The 23,452-nt window shown below is 39.9% G+C and overlaps 2 protein-coding genes across 2 annotated transcripts; one reads left to right on the top strand and one right to left on the bottom strand.

Moving 5' to 3' along the window:
* Positions 1–3,176: 3,176 nt before the first annotated feature.
* On the top strand, positions 3,177–8,816 carry LOC139953633 (gamma-butyrobetaine dioxygenase-like). The gene is made up of 5 exons (XM_071953126.1): positions 3,177–3,735; positions 4,196–4,301; positions 5,819–6,018; positions 7,403–7,569; positions 8,534–8,816. The coding sequence occupies exons 1-5, from the start codon at positions 3,200–3,202 to the stop codon at positions 8,698–8,700; spliced, it is 1,176 nt and encodes a 391-aa protein (XP_071809227.1). The 5' UTR covers positions 3,177–3,199; the 3' UTR covers positions 8,701–8,816.
* A 3,669-nt stretch (positions 8,817–12,485) lies between these two features.
* LOC139953634 (serine/arginine-rich splicing factor 7-like) lies at positions 12,486–23,452 on the bottom strand. The gene is made up of 5 exons (XM_071953127.1): positions 23,363–23,452; positions 19,303–19,524; positions 18,522–18,770; positions 14,891–14,971; positions 12,486–13,661 (listed from the first exon to the last, which is right to left on the bottom strand). Exons 2-5 carry the CDS (start codon positions 19,509–19,511, stop codon positions 13,604–13,606), a joined length of 597 nt encoding a protein of 198 aa, XP_071809228.1. The 5' UTR covers positions 19,512–19,524; positions 23,363–23,452; the 3' UTR covers positions 12,486–13,603.

The following is a 23,452-nucleotide window of genomic DNA, read 5'->3' on the forward strand; positions in this document are numbered from 1 at the left end:
ATCGTGTGGAAATTTAGCTTTAAAGGCAGTGGACACTGTTGGTAATAACTCAAAATATGTTTCAGCATATAAACTTTAAGTAACAAGCAATGTAGAGCTGTTGTTAGTATAAATTATTGTGAGAAACGGCTTCCTCTGAAGTGACGTAGTTTTCGAGAAAGAAGTAATTTTCCACGAATTTTCTAGAATTTGAGGTCTCGAAATCAAGCATCTGGAAGCACACCACTTCGTGTGAAAAGGTTTTTTTTTTCGTTCATTATTATCTCACAACTTCACTGACGTCAGATGTTTAGAGCTACTGCTGTTGAAGGCGGCGGCCGAGCTGTGGGTGGCGGTAGACGTGTACAGCGCCACCATGCGACAATGCACAAACTAATAATGTACACCACAAGAAGAAACATAGGGTGCGTTCGTTTAGCTCCCCGGGTCGACCCCGGCGTGTGGCAGGTTCTTCTTCCAGGACGAACGTGGGTAATTATCTGCACACATTCGTCCTGGAAAAAAAGGGCGTCTCATACAAGGGCGAGGGAGGGCAAATATTATTTAAAGCTCAAAGACTAAGCATGAAATCAATAAAAGTAATCCAAACAGACAATATTATGTTTAATTTATTGTCAAGAGTAAAGGAGTGTGTACAAAAATAACTACAACCGACCAAACCTTTAGGACAACCTTAACTATAGTTGTTATAACTGGTGTTTTTAGTTAAAAAAAATAACATATTTTTGACATTTCGAAAATGACTCATTCAAAGTGGATATTTTGAGATAATTATTTGGAACACAGATGTGCATTGCCACCAGAGTTTACGTGGCGAACAATTACAAGTCACGCATGACTCTGTTATAACAAAACAATCAATTATCTTGTCGTGAGGTTTATATAATATGGCAAATGACAAAAAATGTTTCACTATTTAAAGTGCACAAGCACGTGCACAAACAACAGTTTTAAGTAAAGTCATTAAACAAAATTAATGTTGACATCCCGGGCGCCAGATTAAAACAAAATACAATTAGTCCTAGTCACGCAATTTGTGTGAAGCCATCGTACTTTAAGAGTAAAGGGGAGGCATGATATTTGGATCATTGTCAAATAGGACAACTTATTTAGAAAAGAAGGCTGGCTTAAAGGTTTATGTTGATCACATTTTGGATACGTGCTATTTCCTGATGCAGATCACTGCTGTCATCCACCCTAGCCCCGTTAACTACATGGACTTGCTTGTTTGTTGCCCTTTGGGGTGTACCTCGTCTTGTTTGTGTTTTATTGATGTGTTTTTGTGTGTTTGCAACTGCCTTGCTCAAAATTGTATTTATTGCATGTACCTTTGTAGTCTCTTAATGTATTCCGGTTTTTGTTATTATGCAAACGTGTCCACTAGACCACTATTTGGGGAGCCTATTTATCAATGAACCCTTCCCATGAAATATGATAATTACATTCACGCATGCGTACAGACCCTGTTGGTTGGCAAACGCCATAGAGATGTGCACTGAGCAGACGCGCAATCGCGTCTGCGTCACGCAACCATTAGCCGTGTACAAAACAGCGCGATGTTCCCCCCTTTTGCCAACCAAAACGTTAGTGCGCACGCGCTACGTGCAATTTACATATTTCATGGGAAGGTTTATTGTTATTAAGTACTGGTTCAGGCTTTAATTATGCTGCGGCATTGTCTGGTTACACTGCGAGTCAAACCAAAGATCTGAGGCAAACATCTAGAATGGTAGTACCTGACCCAGGTGTTTATTGTTATGAGTTTAGAGGCCCCATGAATGGTGGTCCTTCAGGTACTTTCTTAAATTATGTTACATGCCTGCGGATGATTTAAACATATTTTCTCTTAATGTGATAGGTTTAGGAAACTTCAGAAAACGTAGGAGTATTTTCAATTGGTGTCGTAAATCCAAAGCAGATTTAAATTTGCTCCAAGAAACCCATAGCACTAAAGAAGTCGAAGTGCAATGGCAACACGAGTGGGGTGGTAACATTTTATTTTCTCATGGCTCAAACAATAGTCGTGGTGTTGCCATAATTTGTCAGAATGGGAACAACATTGATGTGGACGAGATTTTCAGAGATGATTCTGGTAGAATTTTGATTATTGGTTTTATGAAGAGTGATTTGAGTTTTATCCTTGCGAATATTTATGCCCTCAAACGGTCGTCGAAGTTGCGAGATATTAATGAAAGAAAAAAACACCCTTGTCACACGAAGTTGTGTGCTTTCATATGCATGATTTCGGGACCTCAAATTCTAAATCTGAGGTCTCGAAATCAAATTCGTGGAAAGAGACTTCTTTCTACATCACTTCAGAGGGAGCGGTTTTTCACAATGTTCTATGACATCAACAGCTCCCCATTACTCGCTACCAAGAAAGGTTTTATGGCAACAACTATTTTGAGTAATTACCAATAGTGTCCACTGCCCTTAAAAGGATCAGCCTAGTGAAAACAACTTGCTCACACAAAGTACTAAATCGCACCCTGAGCTTCCAGCCAGCAAGCTTGTGCTCTGGGAGCCCAAACAAGGTCAAGCCCAAAGAGGTCGAGGCCATCTGACCTATGTCGATCTGCTGAAAAAGGACACTGGATTTGTGACAGCTGTGGAAGTGTCCATGTGCATGGGGGACAGGAAACCTGGAGAAACCTCAGCCGTAATATCATTGACCGAGGGCACCACTCGGACTATAAGAAGATGAAATCATGTATCACCCGGGGGTGTATTATGTACAACAAAATAGCCACAGCATCCGATTTCAGCCAATCACGAGCAATAGTTATGCTGACGTCGACAACTTCATTACCATTCCTATACCAATTTAATGCGATCCGTGCATTGAACCATGGTTTATATGATACAAAGTGCAGTTTGCACCACTACTTTTCAAGGCAATTATCGATCAATAATTAAGTTATCTGGAGTTTTGAAGTATCCAATTTAAATTGCGCATTACTATTTTAAGCTCTGTTGATCAGAATGCACTTTGTACAATGGTTAAAACAAAGGTATGATGTTTGATCACCCGGGGGAGGGGGGGGGGGGGGGGGGGCTCTTACAAATCAGCCGTGTGATTGCTCGGGGAAAATAACATAAAAGAAACATGCATTGAACTTGCTTTATCATACACCGTATACTGCATGTCACTCATCATTATTCACTTCAGGTATAGCACAAATCAGACACCTTACATAAAATGAAGACTCCGTGTTTTGTAAGCTTGACGAGGGATGATTCAGCCCGATGGTACCGGATGGGAGTAGACAACGGGTATGAGGGTAGATACCCATACGTATGGTTGAGGGATAACTGCCGATGCTCCCAATGTTATCACTCATCGTCCTGGCAAAGGTCTTCTAAAGTGGCTGATTTGGATCCAGACGTGATACCATCAAGCGAGGAGCTAATCGACGATGGCAGAGTCTTGAGGGTCATCTGGCCTGATGGGCACCGCAGTGAGTTCAGCGCCGAGTGGCTAAATCGCCAGCGGTTCTCGGAGTCTGAGAAAGACGTGGTGAGTATACCTGAGCTGCAGAGGTGGGGAGGGGAGCTGAACCGCAATATACCCACCTTTGTCTTCAAGAAACTGCTTCAGGATGACGAGGAGTTGTACAAATGGCTCAACGTATTGACTACGAAGGGTCTAGCAATCGTAAAAGACGCACCACTAGAGACGGGAGCTGGTCAACAACTAGCAGAAAAAGTGGCTTATCTGAAAACAACCATTTATGGGTGAGATTCCATTGAGATTCACACTAGGCTCTCTATTTTCCCTCAAGATACGTTTTCAATTCCTCAAGACACGCTTCTTTCCCTCAATCTACGCTTAATCATTGTTGATTTTTTTCAAGACACTGGACACTATTGGTAACTTGTGTCAAAGACCAGTCTTCTCACTTGCTGTATCTCAACATACACATACATGTACAATAACACACCTGTTAAGATTTGAGCTCAATCGGTCATCGATTTAGTATGTGTATCCCGCCCCCCCCCCCCCCATTTTTGGGGGTATTTGTGTTGTGTTTATAGGACGATCTTTGGATTTCGAAGAAAAAATTACCCATAAACAAAATTGAAGTGATCCTGTTAGTTGTCTCTTGTGACAATAATTTAAACAAACCCACCCCAATCCCCACAATCACATGGTTTATTCATTGAATACTGTATTGATAATTCTTTGTATTTTCAGTAAGCAGTTTCAAGTGTCCAGTAAACATGATGCGAGTAACCTTGCCTACACAAACATTGCTCTCGGATTACACACAGATCTGCCGTACTACCATTACACGCCAGGGGTAAGTTTTTTTTTGTATAAAAAGGTTGCAATAAATGATTAAAAAAATCAGGAAACCAGGAAATTTTGAAAACACAGTCATATACGGACGCGTGAGAGTATGCGTGAGAGCAGCGTACTAAAGGAACGTTACAGAATTGGCAAGAAACACAAATCAACATAAAACTTACACGGTCTAATGATGATGATAGTAGAAAACATCCCTTGAAATATTTCTGTCTGAAATGTCATATTTTGTTGAGAAATAAATAATCTTATTTCGTGTTTGGAGTTTATCGCTCAGTGAGCGTTTTATTCATTTTTCCTTTTGCATCGATGTCATGCAAATTAATGTGAATCAGTTTTTCACTATTCTCTCGCGATCCCAAACTTCTACAGGTTTGTCAGCTTATATATCTGGTGGATTACATAAAGTGCTTACACTGCCAGCAATTGTTTTGTCAGCAAAACCAATTCTGTAATGTTCCTTTAAGCACGCCGCTAATATTTGTTTTGAAATTATTATTAAGGAGCTTTCGATTCGGGACGGTAGGGCTACAAAACGGAATGTTACCGAACGCGGAGGTCCGAGTGCTCTCCCTCCCGACCTTATTTAAAAGCTGTTTCGATTACTAGCAGTGGACTAGACTGTCAGATCCAGTGATTTCATTGGATACAATGATATTGGATAAACGTGCACCCATTATTATTATTAATAGAATTTGACTACGGGTATCTCTATGTGAAATTAATGAGGTCAAAGGTTAAAACACACGCCAGTTTTTGATGCCGGTCTCTGACGATATATATTCACGAGCCTCGAAGTGTGACGTCAGATGTTCATGCTAGTTGTGGATCGGACGGTGACACGGCCACTGGATTACGGTTCAGTGCAGTGTGTAACAACTATAAAAACGTGTATTAGACACCACTCGGTCGTGCTTCATTTACAGACAGAACGTTATTTCACCAAGAGACCATCCTCACACCTCTTCGCAGGACGGTTACATGTTTATTTTAACTCCGTGACCGTCCCCTCGATTTGCCTCCCGTTCCGAATCGAAAGCTCCCTATGCACGGCCGCGCGAGGGTTTGAAAAAATTCACCCTTTTGTTTTTCTTCCAATTGACAACTAGCTTTCATTGGGTGCGTTCGTTTAGCTTCCCTGGGTCGCCCCCGGTCTGCCCCGGTACGTTCAAATAGCTTTGACGGGGCTCACCCGGCCGGGTCAGCCCCCAGTGCCCCGCTTGTGGAGTGGGTCACTTTGGGGTGACCTGATGTGCATGCCGTCACCGCGAGAGGGTGAGTGTGGTCGTTTGATTAGCTCTTGTTAGGGGCTCACCCGAGTGAGCACCGCGGGGTCGACCCAGGGAAGCTAGTCGAACGCACCCACATGTCTCAAAAATCAAATCTAAGGCCATGGTACGGTATAGTCGCAACAATAATGTATCAGTTACAATGCATTAAAACATACGGACAAACCAATCATTATCTATCCTGGACATTAACGTACTAATCCCAGCTGATACTTGACCATAGATTCAAATGCTGCACTGCATTGTCCAGGCAAACGGCCTTGGTGGAGAAAACCAATTTGTGGACGGGCTGAACGTTGTAGAGCAAGTCAAAACAGAGTTCCCGGATGCTTACAAACTTCTCACGACGCAGAATGTCAACTTTCGGGATGTTGGTGATGATTGTCGAGCGTACCATATAAAAACCGATCGACCAATAATCGAGTATGTTAATATCGCTACATGTACTCTTAACCCAGAGATGTTAAGAACTCAGTACGAGGGGGAGGGGACTCTAGCATTGGCAATGTGAGACTTTTGAACGCCAGGTGGCAGCAGATTTTACCAGGTAAAAAAAAACATGTTTTCGTAGTTCTGCGCACGCGCACGTTTACCGAGAACAACTGATTTACCTGGTGGTAAGTTTGCTGCCACCTAGCGTCTTAAAAGTCCCCCATTAATTAGACACAACGCAGATACCTTACTGGGCCAAGTTTAACAAAGATGTAGGGCAGAAAGTAATGCTTGACAAAATTTCTTTGCTAGCTAATAATTGAGTCGCAATACTGTTCAACGAGTTTTTGAAAGCACACATTTCTGCACTTAACTATTTTCTTGCAACTTTGACAAACATTACGCTTAAATTAAAGGAACACGTTGCCTTGAATCAGTCGAGTTGGTCTCATAAAAGCGTTTTCAACCGTTTGTTATAAAATGCATAATGATTAGAAATATATTTTAAAAGTAGAATACAATGATCCACACAAACATGCCTCGAAATTGCACCGTTTTCCTGTTATCTCGTCGACTAACACGGTCGGCCGTTTATGGGAGTCCCATTAATTGCCGACCGTGTCAGTTCGCAAAGTAAAAGGAAAACCACGCAATTTCGAGGCATATTATTTTGTGTTGATCATTGTATTCTACTTTTAAAAACATCTTGCTAAACCATATTCATTTTATAACAAACGGTTGAAAACGCTTCTCAAAGACCAACTCGTCCGATCCAAGGCAACGTTTCCTTTAATGTTCATAGGCGTGTTGTTTTATGCATGTTGGGATACAACAATTTGAGGATACCTGATATTTAATACAACAGTACACCGTGCCTCATTAGGGGTTTAATTAAAGCTATCGGTACCTTTCACGTACATTAAGCTCATTAAAGGCAGTGGACACTATTGGTAATTACTCAAAATAATTATTAGCATAAAACCTTTCTTGGTGACGAGTAATGGGGAAGAGGTTGATGGTATAAAACATTGTGAGAAGTACCATAGTTTTCGAGAAAGAAGTTATTTTCCACGAATTTGATTTCGAGACCTCAGATTTAGAACTTAAGGTCTCGAAATCAACCATCTAAAAACGCACACAACTTCGTGTGACAAGGGTGTTTTTTCTTTAATTGTTATCTCGCAAGTTCGATGACCGATTGAGTTCAAATTTTCACAGGTTTGTTATTTTTATGTTTATGTTGAGATACACCAACTGTGAAGGCTAGTCTTTGACAATTACCAATAGTGTCCACTGCCTTTAAATAAAGCTATCGGTACCTTTTTTCCGTATTAGAATACTTCTTGTTTCATTCGTTTATAATCTTTCTTTCGAGGTACACAAAATCTGATGAATTTCATCGCATCACTTACAATGACATGGCGAGGGCGCCCTCTATGACTCTACCAGTGGAGAAGGTGACTGAGATGTACAACGCCATCAAGATTTTCAATCAAGTCATGTATCGACCGGAAAATCTCGTTCAACACCGGCTCATTGCAGGTAGGTGGTATACAAGCAGGAAGAGTAACGATCCCTATAATGAGAAGCCCCGAAGACTTAACCCAAGTCCCAATCTCGTACCATGCCATAGCTAGAAAACTATTGTATTAAGGCCCTGTCACACGTGGCAACTTTTACAGGCAACTTGGTGGCAACCAACTTCAGTGCACTCCACAGGATTACTTTAGTAGCACACGAACAATTATTTGTACAAACGGTGTCTTACAATCCCCAAGAAAGATATGTGAAAAATCATATGAGAATATTTCCTCTTGGAGATTGCCTGGAACTGGTTGCCTGTAAATTGCCTCGTGTGACATGGGCTTGCATGCATTCTCCAACCTGTTCCGCACTCTTTGACGGCTTGTTTGCTAGTAGTAGTGTAGTTGGCGCATAATGCAGGGCGTCTCACACGCACGAGAAGGAGGACTTGAATCAAGTCTAGAAGTCCAATACACAGCGGTTTGTCTCATTACTCTCATGCGCTTGTTCTCCTCTCAGAAGTGCACGCGTTTATAATATCGTGTTGCACGCTGACTGTACTTCTCGTGCATTTGTACAGCGCGTTTAATTGGCGGGTATCAATGAAGAAAGTTCGTCAGTGTGCGAAGTGCTATGATTGCGCACATGACGTCATTGACTGCATGATGTTATGACGTAAAGCACATGGTACGAGCTGCGCGCAACTCTCAGCCAATGATAGCCTTTCACTCGTACACGCTTCATTTACAATGGCAGCAAATGCAAGAGAATAATACTGTTTTTTGTTAGCTCTCTTTACAACATATACTTCGGAATGCTATGTGGCGGCAGACTTACCGGGTAGTGTTCATTGTCGACTTAGTTCAGAGAGGACGCACATAATCCCGAGAGCAATGAATTTACCCGGTATGTCTGCTGCCACCTAGCGTTTCAAAAGCCCCTCGTTACCATATTGTATTTTTCTTCTTCTTTTAATTAACAGGTCAGATAGCTACTTTCCACAACACTCGTGTCCTACATGGTAGAAGTGCCTTTAAAGTAGCAGAAGCTGGCCGGCGACATCTTGAAGGTGGTTACATTGATTGGGACGAGGCTCATTCACGCATGCGTGTTCTTCGAGAGAAGCTTTTTGGCGACAAACATCTTTAAACATTTCTAAAGATGACTGTGAGCGCATTTTTAGGGTTCGTTTGATTCATCACATTCCTTCCTTCTATTTTGGTCTCGCTTAAAGCCATTGGACCCTTTCGGTACAGAAAAAAAAAAAAAAAGTTCACAGATTTCGTATAACTTACAGGGTTTACAGAAGGTAGTGGTGAAATACTTCTCTTGAAATATTATTCCATGAAATGCTTTACTTTTTGAGAAAACAGTAAAACAATATAAATTCTCGTTAACGAGAATTACCGATTTATTTTAAACACATGTCATGACACGGCGAAACGTGCGGAAACAAGGGTGGGTTTTCCCGTTATTTTCTCCCGACTCTGATGACCGATTGAGCCTAAATTTTCACAGGTTTGTTATTTTATATAGAAGTTGTGATACACGAAGTGTGGGCCTTGGACAATACTGTTTACCGAAAGGGTCCAATGGCTTTAAAGGCACTGTGTACGTTTGGTAATTGTCAAAGACCAGTGTTCCCATTTAGTGTATCCCATCACAAGCATAAAATAACAAACATGTGATAATTTGGGCTCAATTGGTCATCGAGAAAATGATGAAAAAAAAAAAAAAAAAACACGAGTTTGTGTGCTTTCAGATAGGAATAAAAGACAACTAGCTAGAAGTTTTTTATTATTTTAGTGAGATATTACCTCTTTCTAAAAAACTACGTTACTTCAGAGGGATTCATTTCCCACAATGTTTTATACATGTACTCCAACAGCTCTCCAATGATCGTTACCAAGACAGTTTTTAAGTTAGTATTTGTTTTGAGTAATTACCAAACATGTACCTTCCCTTTAAACAGGGGCTACAGGATAATGTTAATATTTTAACTATTACACTTTATTGGCCAAATAGACATCGTAGATACCGGTTTAGAACAACTTTACGCTTAAAATTTGCCGCGTGGCTTTTTCTGCAGAGTCAAAACTGCTAATCTTTCATGTAACGACTCCTTGACTTCGGGCCGAGTCGACAGATACTGGCTACCCAATATCACAAAGCAATAGTTTTCTGATATCAGCACGGGCTTGGGACTCGAGTTAAGTCTAACCTTATGTAGGCTTGGAACTTGTTTGATGTAGGAAGCGTGTATCCTTTTTTAGGACTAGGGTCTGGGGTCTGTTATGCAAATTTAATGTGACTTTTCGATTCTTAATATTAGGGTCATTGTTTCTTACAACACGCCAAGAGCTTTCACATGGTGCAGATTATTTGTATATTAAAGGCAGTGGACACTATTGGTAATTGTCAAAGACTAGCCTTCACAGTTGGTGTATCTCATCAAATGCATAAAATAACAAACCTGTGAAAATTTGAGTTCAATCGGTCATCCAAATTGCGAGTTAATAATGAATAAAATAACCCTTGCCACACGAAGTTGTGTGCGTTTAGATGGTTGATTTCGAGACCTCAAGTTCTAAATCCGAGGTCTCGAAATCAAATGCGTAGAAAATTACTTCTTTCTCGAAAACTATGGCACTTCAGAGGGAGCCGTTTCTCACAATGTTTTAATCCATCAACATCTCCCCATTAAGCTTAAAGACAATGAACACTATTGGTAATTGTCAAAGACCAGTCTTCTCACTTGGTGTATCTCAACATATGGATAAAAAAAAAAAAAAACATGTGAAAATTTGAGCTTGATTGTTCGTCGGAGTTGCGAGATAACTATGAAAGAAGAAACACCCGTCACACGTAGTTGTGTGCTTTCAGATGCTTGATTTCGAGACCTCAAGTTCTAAATCTGAGGTCTCGAAATCAAATTCGTGGAAAATTACTTCTTTCTCGAAGACTATGGCACTTCAGAGGGAGCCGTTTCTCACAATGTTTTAATCCATCAACATCTCCCCATTAAGCTTAAAGACAATGAACACTATTGGTAATTGTCAAAGACCAGTCTTCTCACTTGGTGTATCTCAACATATGGATAAAAAAAAAAAAAAACATGTGAAAATTTGAGCTTGATTGTTCGTCGGAGTTGCGAGATAACTATGAAAGAAGAAACACCCGTCACACGTAGTTGTGTGCTTTCAGATGCTTGATTTCGAGACCTCAAGTTCTAAATCTGAGGTCTCGAAATCAAATTCGTGGAAAATTACTTCTTTCTCGAAGACTATGGCACTTCAGAGGGAGCCGTTTCTCACAATGTTTTATACTACCAACCTCTCCCCATTACTCGTAATCAAGAAAGGTTTAATGTTAATGATTAATTTGAGTAATTACCAAGTGTCCACTGCCTTTAAGTAATATTTTGTATTGATTACTTGGTTTGATGAACTATATCCAAAGGTATATCTTCCTTCAAATGAAAATGACTGTAACACAATAGGAAACATTTTGTCTTAATTGGATTTGCAGTTGTTTGTATTTTGTACGAACAATTTACTCTTTTGTCACCAAAATCATTCATTTTTTACATTTGTTTGATTTTGAGACCTCGAATTCTAAATTTGAGGTATCGAAATCAAATTCATGGATAACTACTTCTTTCTCGAAAACTATGTCACTTCAGAGGGAGCCGTTTCTCACAATGGTTGTAACTATCAACCTCTCCCCATTACTCTTCAGCAAGTGAGGTTTGATGCTGATAATTATTTTGAGTAATTACCAATAGTGTCCACTGCCTTCAATAGCAAGAGCAAATACGAGCGCTATTTATGAAGCCACTGTTATTATTGATATTATTATTTAATATTATTTTAACTCTTATTGTTTGGAAATTAACAAAATAAAACATTAAAAACAAATGGTTATCTTAATGATTATTTTCCACTTCTTTATTAAAAAAAAACCCACACATACATATAATCTTTAAAGTCATTGTATTCAAATATTATGTTCTTCAGACAAATATTTGATCAAACACTCCAAGGTGTGATTAGTCTTGGTGAAAGCAATTCTCGTTTTCCTTTCACGCACAGCGCGGCCACATCGATCGCCCGTATACATGTACACTCGCCACCTAACCCCTGCGACCACCGGTGAGTGGGCTGAAGGCCGAGTCACACTGCAGCGATAACGGAAACGATAACGATCGCCACGCAAAGAAAACGCATTCTATTGGTTGAATGAGCGTGTTGGCCGCATTGTGCGTGAAAGGAAAACAAGTAGCGTCTTGCACCAAGACTAAGGTGTGATTGGTAAATAAATCATACAATTTCCCCCCTAAAGAGTGGTCTGCTTGCCAAAATACCAAATCAAACACCGGAGGATCAGTCAACATTCACTAAAAGTGGGTCAGCTAGTTCACTGTTGAAAGCGTCCCTGTTTAATATAAAGTATGGACTGGACAAGTGCAAAAGTTGACGAGCCGATGAAATGAAAAGTTTACTGGGCCTGCTGGCCACTCGCTGATCAAGTTATGGGCAAACCTTGTCATAAGCAACCTTAATGAATCAATCCCTTCCATTTATCAACATTTCAAAAAACAGCTGTGTGCACGCTTATTATTAAGCATGGTAGTCTTGGTTCATAACCCTCCCGAAACCCCTCTTCCCATGATCCATCGTTAAAAAGAGGGCGCACAATCATCAAAACATCTGTTTCTCAGGGAGATGGGGGTTCAAGGCCGATAGCACCCTCTATTGGCAACTCTATCAGTGAGATATAAGGAAGCAAAGCTTTTTGGAAAATCAACAGGAGCATCTTGAACCAAGACTAGCATATTGGACGGCAAAGACTAGCAAACTTTTAGTGGATTGGGTCCTACTGATCAGTGCAGGATCCAATAATTTTGAAAAGGAATAACATGGAGATAACAGGTGTTAGTTGCAAGATGAAGGATGTTTTTATTTAGCTTCTTTCTTCACTGGAGCTTACCCATGAAGGTACGAACACCATGCCTGACGTACTATTTTAATAATGCAACCATCATTAAACTAAAGCCAACAGGGCCTAAATTACGGCACTGCTGATGGTTAATATATGCGCTCAGAACCCTTGACAAAAACAAAAACCATGATAAACAGAGTGCTGTAGCACATAATTTGTAGCGCCATGAATTGGTGCTCAGTTTTACAAAGACAAAGAGTAAAATACGTAAAATTACATTAAAAACATCAACACTTATTATAACGTGCATATTAATACATAAACTGTAGCATTTCTACTGTGTGCAGTGCGAGTCGTATGACAAAAAGGCAGGAGATGCAATTCATTTAAATAACTTCATTTTAGCTTGTTAAAAAACAAATGAGCTATCTTTCATGCATGTCTAGAAATTTACACTCAACGGCCAGTGATTTAGCGCGAGGCCAGTGAACTTAAGACTGGACAACTCAGGAGTTCTTGTGTTATTGAACTTAAGACCGGACAACTCAGGAGTTCTTGTGTTATTGAGTAATAATACCCAACACCCATTTTCAATTGATCTACTCACTGTGTTTCTAGTCTTGTGAAGGCTTTAAGCTACAAAGCCCTGCAGTTTTGTGGTTGTTTTTCCCAAATTCAAGTCTTGCCGTAACACATTGTATACTTTGTACACGGTGCATTTTGTATCACTGATGCAAAACGGGTGCCATGGCAGCAAAAAGGTGAGGGTGGTTAAAAGCCAAAATATTTAAGTTAAAGGGGCTGTGTTATCATGATAAAAGCAGGCCAGTGGAGGAACATAGAATTTGATGAACTATCAATCCGCTACTGCATGCACTTGCTCTCCCTCAGTACCAAATCTACGGAGGGTAAGCGCTGAATTCTAGTGATCGTAAGCGCAGAATTCAGCGTTAAGCAGAGCCATGAAATTGGGCAATGTTATGATCCTGACAGGACAGCCCCTTTAAATTGCTTAACACATCTTTATCGCTGATTAATCTTTTGATGTGAATCTACCGATGAACACACTTCCTCTAAAGCGCTGGGCCACCTAGGGTCACGTTCAAGCAGTCTAATCACGATCGTAGGAGTCTCTTCTTGGAGCTGGACTGTGGTATGACCTGGAACGGCTGGAACGAAGACAGGTACAAACAGTACGCATAAATTTTCATTGAAACCTTTAAACCTTTTTTCTTCTCCAGTAAACTTGGAGGCAACCAACTGCGCTCCATGCTTAAGGAACACATGGAATATTTAAATGTATGCATCAGTTCACCTCTAATGATATCACATATTACTTTCTAAGGCAGTGGACACTATTGGTAATTACTAGAAATATTTATTAGCATAAAACCTTTCTTGGTGACGAGTAATGGGGAGAGGTTGATGGTGTAAAACATTGTGAGAAACGGCTCCCTCTGAAGTGCCATAGTTTTCGAGAAAGAAGTAATTTTCCACGAATTTGATTTCGAGACCTCAGGTTTAGAACTTGAGGTCTCGAAATCAAGCATCTAAACGCACACAACTTCGTGTGACAAGGGTGTTTTTTCTTTCATTATTATCTCGCAAGTTCGATGACCGATTGAGCTCAAATTTGCACAGGTTTGTTATTTTATGCACATGTTGAGATACATAAACTGTGAAGGCTAGTCTTTGACAGTTACCAATAGTGTCCACTGCCTTTAACCTTAGGTCCAAAGACATCCCTCGGTCAGGCAATGCACCTCAATGGAAAGCACAATTATAGAACAATAGACCCATCTATGAAACATACTAATTACATTCACGCATACAGACCCTATTGGTTGGCAAGCGCCAAAGAGATACATGTATGCACTTAGCGGGGGGGGGGGGGGGGGGGGGGGGGTCTTAAGATACATGCTTTTTACGTTTTTAAAGGCCAAATATTGTACCTGCTTTCAAAAGCCGTTTGTGATCCCACCATTATCCCATGCTGAAAATAAATAATTTGAATCAAATCCTATTGCCTCCTTTTTCCTTTATTATGGCGTGTCCATTAACACTAAACTGTATTTCATGCGTATGAGCGTAGCGAAGTAGCATGAAATTACATTTTTAAAAGCCAAATATTGTACACTCTTTCATGGATGTGTACAAGTTATGGGATTTTAGGTGTGTAAATGTTATTTTGGAATTGCTGTAGCGTCGATTATGCACGCACAAGCCAATTTCCTGCTAACCGGTGAAATATGCTAGCTGAAGCGCAGAATTTCCTGTTTCCGCAAGCAGCGACTATTTGCTTACGCTAAGCAGAGCCATGAGATTGGGCCCAGATGTTTTACCAAGTCTGTGTATACATGAGTGTTGGGAAAAACTAAGTCATGGATTTAGAACCTACCTTCGGCTTCGGCTGTGACTACGGCTCCGGGAACGATAACTCTTGTAGGAATTATTGCGAGAACGAGTGTCGTAGGGGGACCTGCAAAAAGACAAAGAGGTACATTATATTCCAACAAAAAAATTATAATAATATTATTGAGAAACAAGGGATCAAATTATGAAAAAGGTTTTGAGTCGCTCTCGTTATTCATTTTTTTTTTTTAGCTGAGCAGCCATGAGAAGGGAACCGGTCAGAAAATATTGTACATTTACATGACATTATGACTGGTGACTTAAAGGAAATGGGTACTTTTTCAAAATGTTCAGAGATTTGCATTGAACTAACAGGGTTTAAAGATAATGATAGTGGAAAGCTTCAAATATTATTTACCAAGGTTCGGTAAGAAAATAATTTGTTTTACTCATTTCTCAAAAACTACAGCACCTCAGTAAGTAAAATTTTAAGGGAAGCTTTCTACTATCATTATCTTCAAACTGTGTAAGTTTAATGTAAATCTGTGGACATTGTGTTATGTGTTAGGAAAATTGTGCATGCCCCTTTAAAGACGATGCTCAGCAACAATTTTCTGTAGCTAGCAAGTTTGTGTGCTTTGCCAGCTCTTTGAAACTGACCCCAGGACAAGATCAAAGCTAAGTTATAGAAACAAAACTTTATTCAAAAGGACGGGAAATGTCCCGTTCAATAACATGATGTACACATTTCAGTGTCTGCATCGAAGTGCATGGACAAAATCGACAAATCTCTAGCCTCATATCATTAAGGGCAGTGGACACTATTGGTAATCACTCAAAATAATTATTAGCATAAAACCTTACTTGGTGACCAGTAATGGGGAGAGGTTGATGGTATAAAACATTGTGAGAAATGGCTCTCACTGAAGTGCCATAGTTTTCGAGAGAGAAGAAATTTTCCACGAATTTGATTTCGAGCCCTCAAGTTTAGAACTTGAGGTCTCGAAATCAACTATGTAAACGCACACAACTTCGTGTGACAAGGGTATTTTTTCTTTCATTATTATCTCGGAAGTTCGATGACCGATTGAGCTCAAATTTTCACAGGTTTGTTATTTAATGCATATGTTTAGATACAACTAGTAAGAAGACTGGTCTCCGACAATTACTAATAGTGCCCACTGCCTTTAAACATGTACACCTCTTCGCAAATACCCATTGCGCAATCACTAACTACTGAATGAGGTGCATGCTGGTCTAGCTAGGGATCAACCTTAATTGCTAGCTAGACCAGCATGCACATCGTTCCATGCCTACCGCGTTTGTATCAAGTATTTGCGATAAGGTTTATGGTCTAAATTGCCATGTGTATTCAACACCCTCCCAGTGCAAATAATATGGTCTCATCCAAAAAATCTGAGTATAAAATAGGTTTTACACCAAAATGTCAAACAAATATTTTTAATTAGAAATGTTTGATTACTCAACACTATCACTACTAATTTCTTAACATTCTTTTAAACATTCCCGATGAGCATACCTTACAGTGAGAGCTCATGTAGCAAATACTAAATATCTGCCTCGCAAAGCTGTGGTAGCCGAGCAGAAAAACCAGAACGCTAGAGGCAAGTTAACTGAGCACCTCGCAGACGAACGCACTTGCGGAAAACTAGACGAGTCTGAATGTCTCGCAGTAAAGCTATCTTAGGCTACTGGTTTGCACTAGATGTGTGATTTAACTTGTGGATAGCTTGTGGACAACTAGCGCAAACCGGATAGCTTGATGTTGAGTAGTAAAGGCTAGTGGTTTGAACTAGATGGGTGATATAACTTGTGGATAACTTGTGGGCAAATAGCAGATATTGTATAGCTTGCCGAGAAGCATAGGCTAGTGGTTTTAACTAGATGATTGGCATGATCTGTGGATAACTTGTGGACAACTAGCGGAAACTGGATAGCTTGCCCAGAAGCAAAAGCTAGTTGTTTGAACTAGGTGGGTGATACAACTTGTGGACAACTAGCGGAAACCAGAAAGTTTGCTGTTGTTGGGTAGCGAAGGCTTGTGGTTTGAACTAGACGGGCGGTATAACTTGTGGACAACTAGCGCAAACTGGATAGCTTGCCCAGAAGCAAAGGCTTGTGGTTTGAACTGGTTGGACGAGGTAACTCGTTGACATAAATAGCAGAAACCGGATAGCTTTCTGAGTAGCAGAGGCTAGTGGTTTGAACCAGTGGGTTGTCCTAACTTGCCGATACATAAATACATGTAGCTAGTCGCAGTATTTTACGGCCGCAATGAGAAAGCTTGCAGGAATCAATTCCCATGCTTAGAGTTAGTTACGATATCCTGCAAATTAAAGTACAAATAGGTAGATTTAAGTGTATACAATCATTTAACTAATTGCAGATTTACCCTCCTTGCAGGTAAAACACAAATTAAAAATACTTTCAGATTGAGTTGAAGGCCAGTGATTTTAGCATTGTCCAATCTGGTGGTCGACTGATTTAAAATGTATTAAAGGAACACGTTGCCTTGGATCGGACGAGTTGGTCAAAACAAAAGCGTTTGTAACCGTTTTTTATAAAATGCATATGGTTGGAAAGATGTTTTAAAAGTAGAATACAATGATCCACACAAGTTTGCCTCGAAATTGCGTGGTTTTCCTTCTACTGTGCGAACTAACATGGTCGGCCATTTATGGGAGTCAAAATTTTGACCCCCATAAATGGCCGACGTGTTAGTCGACGAGGTAAAAGGAAAACCACGCAATTTCGAGGCATGTTTGTGTGGATCATTGTATTCTACTTTTACAACATCTTTCTACCCATAAGCATTTTATAAAAAACGGTTACAAACGCTTTTCAAAGACCAACTCGACCGATCCAAGGCAACGTGTTCCTTTAAGAGAGAGGGAGAGAGGGTTACAAAGCACACAGAAAAAAGCAATGGGGTTAACAATGAATACTGAGACATAAGTGTAAGCTTGGGCGATATCGATTTATTTTATCCACGATATATTGCCGACAATACAGGCCTGATACTTCACGGAGGCAACAGAGGCGATTGCCTCCGTTGCCCCTTGCCATTGCCTTGGTGCCCTTGAAATGCTCTAGTAGAAATTTACAATTCCCTCATAGGGTGCCCTTTGCCAAAGAGAAAATGCCTTGGTGCCCTTGCCTTTTCAAAAATGAAGCATACAGGCCTGCAATATATCGCGATATTCGATATAATCCCGATTAATGAAATTTGACATCATTACTGTCTCAGTTAGCAAATACATCGCGATATTTAATCGATATATCGGTATATCGCGATATATTGATATTTCGATTAAAACCAGATCCACCCGATATCGAAATCGTGTCCAAATTAATATCGCGATATTCTATAGTATCGTGATATCGCCCAAGCTTACATATCTGGGGGAGTGAGGGTGGAGTAAAGAGGATGGGTCGACCACAAGATGCAAACAAAAAAAGACAAGATCAAAGGAGGGAAGAAAGTAATTAGTGAATGAGGCCTCCATGCCCCCCTTGTCTTTGTCTTGGGGGCCCTTGAAATGCTCCAAAAGAAATTTAAGATTTCCTCGTAGGGTGCCCTTTACCAACGATGCCCCTTGCCCTTCTAAAAAAACAGGGCATACACGCTGTAAATGCATCATTTAATTCAAACTTACCTGGAGCGAGATCGTCTACGCCTGTCGTGAGAGTTATGCGGGCAATCTCTTGCATAATGGCCACGTTTGCCGCACTCGTAGCATTTATCATCGTTGAAAGAACGCCGCTGTTGGAAACGACTGCCACCACCACGGTCACCACTATAGCCGCCACCACCACTTCGTCTACTGCCGCCCCTTTCACGATCACGGCCACGACGTTTTTCACCGGTAGCATGCTCGACCTCAATACGTCTCCCGCAGAGAGAACTGTTGTTGGAATAAAATAAAAATTAATCTAAAAAGGCACTGGAGAAATTCTGTAAATACTTAAAATAATTGTTAGCATAAAAACCTACTTAATGCAGAGCTGTTGACAGTATAAAACATTGTGAGAAACGGCTCCCTCTGAAGAAACGTAGTTTTCGAGAAAGATTTTATTTCCAACTAAAATATTTGAAAATATGTTTACAATTTTCTCTTTATAGAGACAATATTTAATTCATTGTTTTTTTTCTTCTAATTTCTCCAAAAATTACAGCACCTGGGGTGGATTTCAAAGGATGCGTTACTCGTCCTAACTTAAGACTAGCCATACGTTTTCATATCCTAAGACTAGTCCTAAGTTAGGACTAGTGAAATCGACCCCAGGGCAATTAATATTTCATGGGAAGCTTTCTACCATCATTATCTTCAAACCAAGCAAGTTTCATGACAATCTGTGGCCATAGTGTTCTGTGTCCTACAAATTGTTGCCAAACCCTTAAACACCATTAATACTTCGTCAATGATATAAACATACGTGTCATTGAGTCCTCTGATGGCTTGGCTGGCATCACCAGGGTTTTCAAATTCGACGAAGGCAAAGCCTGGCGGATTCCTAGCGACCCAAACATTTGTCAATGGTCCGTAGGTACTGAATGAATCTTCGATGTCACGGCGATTGGCATCGTCTCCAAGGTTACCAACGTACACCTTGCAGGACAGCGATGAATCACCATAGCGCGACATAGTGAAGGGCTCTCTGCAATGCAAATAACAAGAGGGTTTGAGTTGATGATTTGGTGTGTTCAGTTTAAAGGAACACGTTGCCTTGCATCGGACGAGTTGGTCTATAAAAAGCGTTTGTTATCGTGGTTTTCTTTTTACTGTGCGAACTAACACGGTCGGCCATTTATGGAAGTCAACATTTTGACTCCCATAAATGGCCGACCGTGTAAGTTGACGAGGTAAAAGGCAAACTGTGCAATTTCGAGGCATGTTTGTGTGGATCATTGTATTCTACTTTTACAACATCTTTCTACCCATATGCATTTTATAAAAAACCCGTTACAAACACATTTCAAAGACCAACTCGACCGATCCAAGGCAACGTGTTCCTTTTAACAATTTTACGGTCATCACCAGTGTTGTGGGCGATGCCGGGCGGGCCTACCTAAAACTAAACATTTTAGCCCAGCACTCCGAGCAAAATACACTGTGCTGCCCAGCACAGATTTCCCCCAGGTTTTGCAGCTCAGCAATGATGACCCCATATCTAACCATATTTTTTGATCTGTTTGCCCTTAGTTATAGTGGGTCTAGAGCTATATTTCTGAACTGCTTCAAGTTTACACTCCATCAAGGAATCTTCGATCAAGTTCCATGCTTCTCCTCATTGAACCCAAGTCTCGACACTCATGGGGCGACAGGTCCTTTTCTTCAGCCGGGCCACGCATCCGGAACTCTCTACCACTTAATCTTCGATCTTGTGTTTGTACTGCAAAATTCAAGTCTCTTCTCAAAACTTATCTTATGTCACAGGTTTTCAATGACTAATTTTGTTGTGTCTGTTTTTTTCTTTGTGTTGTGTTTTGTTTTTGTCTTGTTTTGGTTTTACTGCGCCTTGAACACCCAGCAGGGTGGATATGTGCGCATTACAAGTCTTATTATTATTATTATTATTATTGTTATTATTATTAGAGCTAGTTGTGATAACGTAACACCCCTCCCACCACTCATTAGGCCAATTTAAAAAAGAAAAAAAAAAGAAAGATTGCCCGGTTTTTCCAAAAGGAGAACATCCAGGGCATGCTTTTTTATTTTGTAATTTTTTTTAAAGGTGGGTGTCGAGCGTTTAGACTCAACTGGGCACCAGGGCCCAATTTCATGGCTCTGCTTACCGTAAGCAAAGAATCGGGGCTAACGACAGAAGTAGGGAATTCTGTTCTTACGGCAAGCGTATTACACAGGTAAGCGGAAAATTTTGGCTTCTGCGCAAACGTACTACGTTACTAGGCATTCTACGCTTGCAAGGCTAGCGCAGAAATTTGGCGCTTGCACATTAGCGGGGGAAACGTGATCCTCAGCGCAGAATTCGGCGGTAAGCAGAGCCATGAAATTGGGCCCTCTTCTTCAGTTTAAAGCCATCAACCACTTAATGCAGTTTTACTATTATTAACATTACCCAGTTCTAAAAAGCTTTTAGTTTAATAAAGTATATAAACAAAACTAATCTTTTTGACAAAAAGAAAGTAAAATAAAAATTAATTTAAAGAGAGGATGCAGCCTCAAAAAAAGAATCGAAACACTGGTCATCACATTCACAGTCACACCTTGCCCCTTCCTCACAAAAAATGCCGACAGAAACTATTCGTCACTCCTCCATATGAAAGGCACTGCGCAGCTTCCTGGGAAGGATCAGGAAAACTTTGAAAAGGGGGGCTTACTTTACCCTTTTTTTCCCTCAATGCCTTTCAGTCATTCCACAAAATCAATCACGCAGATTGGCAAACCTTCATTCAATTCATTCACTGGACGGACAGCATTTTTTTTTATAAAATTAGACGTATTTTTTATAATTAAATAAATTGGTTGTTACCAGTTATTGCATCCAAATTTGTTGGTATCTTTATTAATTAATAATTCATTAACAACAAAACGCAATCCCAGCTACCTAAAATACACAAAGCTGTTTCTATAGATAGGCTGTTTCAGTCAAATTTAATGCAGGTGATTTTTTCTCTGACAAGATGTGGTCTGTTAAGGTGTATTCTTAGAAGTAAAATCAATTTAAAATTTTGAAATCGGATGTTTGGTTGCAGAGATATACCGTTTTTAATGAGCGTGGATCGTGAAAAAAACGTACCCGTGTTCAAGTTCAATTCTTATGTTTTTCTTCATATCGGCCACGGCCAAGTTTAATGCACAGCCTATGGCAATAGAGGGCGCACACTAGGCGAGCGCCCTCTATCAATGAGGAGGTTTACAAACTGTGCTTTGAGGCGCTAGTATGATTTTTTATGAACGGCAAAAAGTGATTTTTGTGAATCAAACTGAGGAGCGGCATCATGGGGGAAATTGTTAACTATAAAAATTAAATATGTGTTAAGTTTTGCAGGTGTTTGTGTGAATATTCTTTATTAATTATGTCAACAAATAGCATTATTAAATTAACCAGAATGGAATAAAATTAAAGAGTTTATGACTGGTGTTTTCTTTAATTTAAGATCAGTTGATCCTTTGATTTAAAATTGTAGCATTAACACAGTAAAAATTTAGAACAATCTTTAAAAAACTTGAGGATGAAGGCATTGGTATACATTGATTATTTTTGTTATATTTACAAAGACAATTTCTAAAAACCAATATACAATCAATTTGTTCGTTCAACTTTCGTTTCAATTAGTATAGGCCTTTAAAAGTATATAACAACACTAGTTTCTTTTGACTCAAGATGAGCAGTCTGTTATTATCAATTCAGAACGTAGGAATTATCAAAGAAACAAGATCGGGCAGCTTTCCAGCTTTCTATTATTAGAGCCCCGGCCTATCAAACTTATTGTAACACACGCCCTCTTGTGGTGGCACATCACGGAAACACGAAGATGTACGAGTACGACGTACATGTATAATCGTGCGTATTTAGGACAAATTTGCAAGAAATGGTCTAACAAAACCTTTCGGCGGGAGAAGAAAACATAATCAAATTACACCAAATTTTCACAAGTTAAACTTAAATGTATGGGAATTAGCACTGACAAAGTCGCATTCAATTTTGATGATTGTCTCTGGAAGAAATCTTGATTCAAAAAATGGAAAACGCCGACAAAAATAGGTTTTTATAATAAAAGCTATGCGACTAGCTGTACGATGTGCGGAATTTTATCGGCTACACGATGATGTAATCGTTATCTCATTTTGTGTAAACATGTGCTCCCGCATCGCAAAAAACCGTCTTCGGGCTTCTTCGGCGCTTTCCGAAGATTTCCGAAATCCGTTGTCCACGGGGTTCAAAGTTGACGTCATGCACAAACGAATGGGCGCTGCACGCCAGGCCAAGCCTCTGTTTTTTGTCGTTGCTCTCTTTTTTTTACAATATCTCCGAAACTATTCATCCGATTTCGAATATTTTTAAAATGTAAGCACGAAGAGAGAATGCTCCTGCCTGCTGTCAAGTCTTATACTTGTGAGTTGTACAAAATGTGAGTTATGATTTAATATATTTCGTTCTTTTTTTTCGGGGCTGTGTGTGTGTGTGTTTTGGTACTTGAAAAATCAACTTCATAGATAAAAAGAAAAACCATGATTTAAAATAGCCACACTGAAGAAAAAAAACAGTCACTCCTGTGTTTCAGATCGATAAAAAGACCAGCCAAGCGCGCATACAAAGTGGATTTAGCTTTTTCACATCCAGTTCAGTATGTTGGGCTAGATTTAAAGCTTATTTACACAAATTCCAATGATGCTCATCCCTTAATATTTCTTTATTATTACGACAACACACTATACTTTTACAATTCAATGGTAAACTATCAAGGTTAAGCTCGTTTCTATCTTTAAAATTACGATAAAATTTCTCTTTTTCGCTGTCTCGACCTTACCTTTTTCACACAATCTCCAAAAGGTCGCGTGTGTCTTGTTGTTGAATGGAAAAGAAAAGCCGATTGTAACTGGTGTACCAACCCAATACT

This window comes from Asterias amurensis, chromosome 22 (genome assembly GCF_032118995.1).
Source record: "Asterias amurensis chromosome 22, ASM3211899v1".
Classification (NCBI taxonomy): domain Eukaryota; kingdom Metazoa; phylum Echinodermata; class Asteroidea; order Forcipulatida; family Asteriidae; genus Asterias; species Asterias amurensis.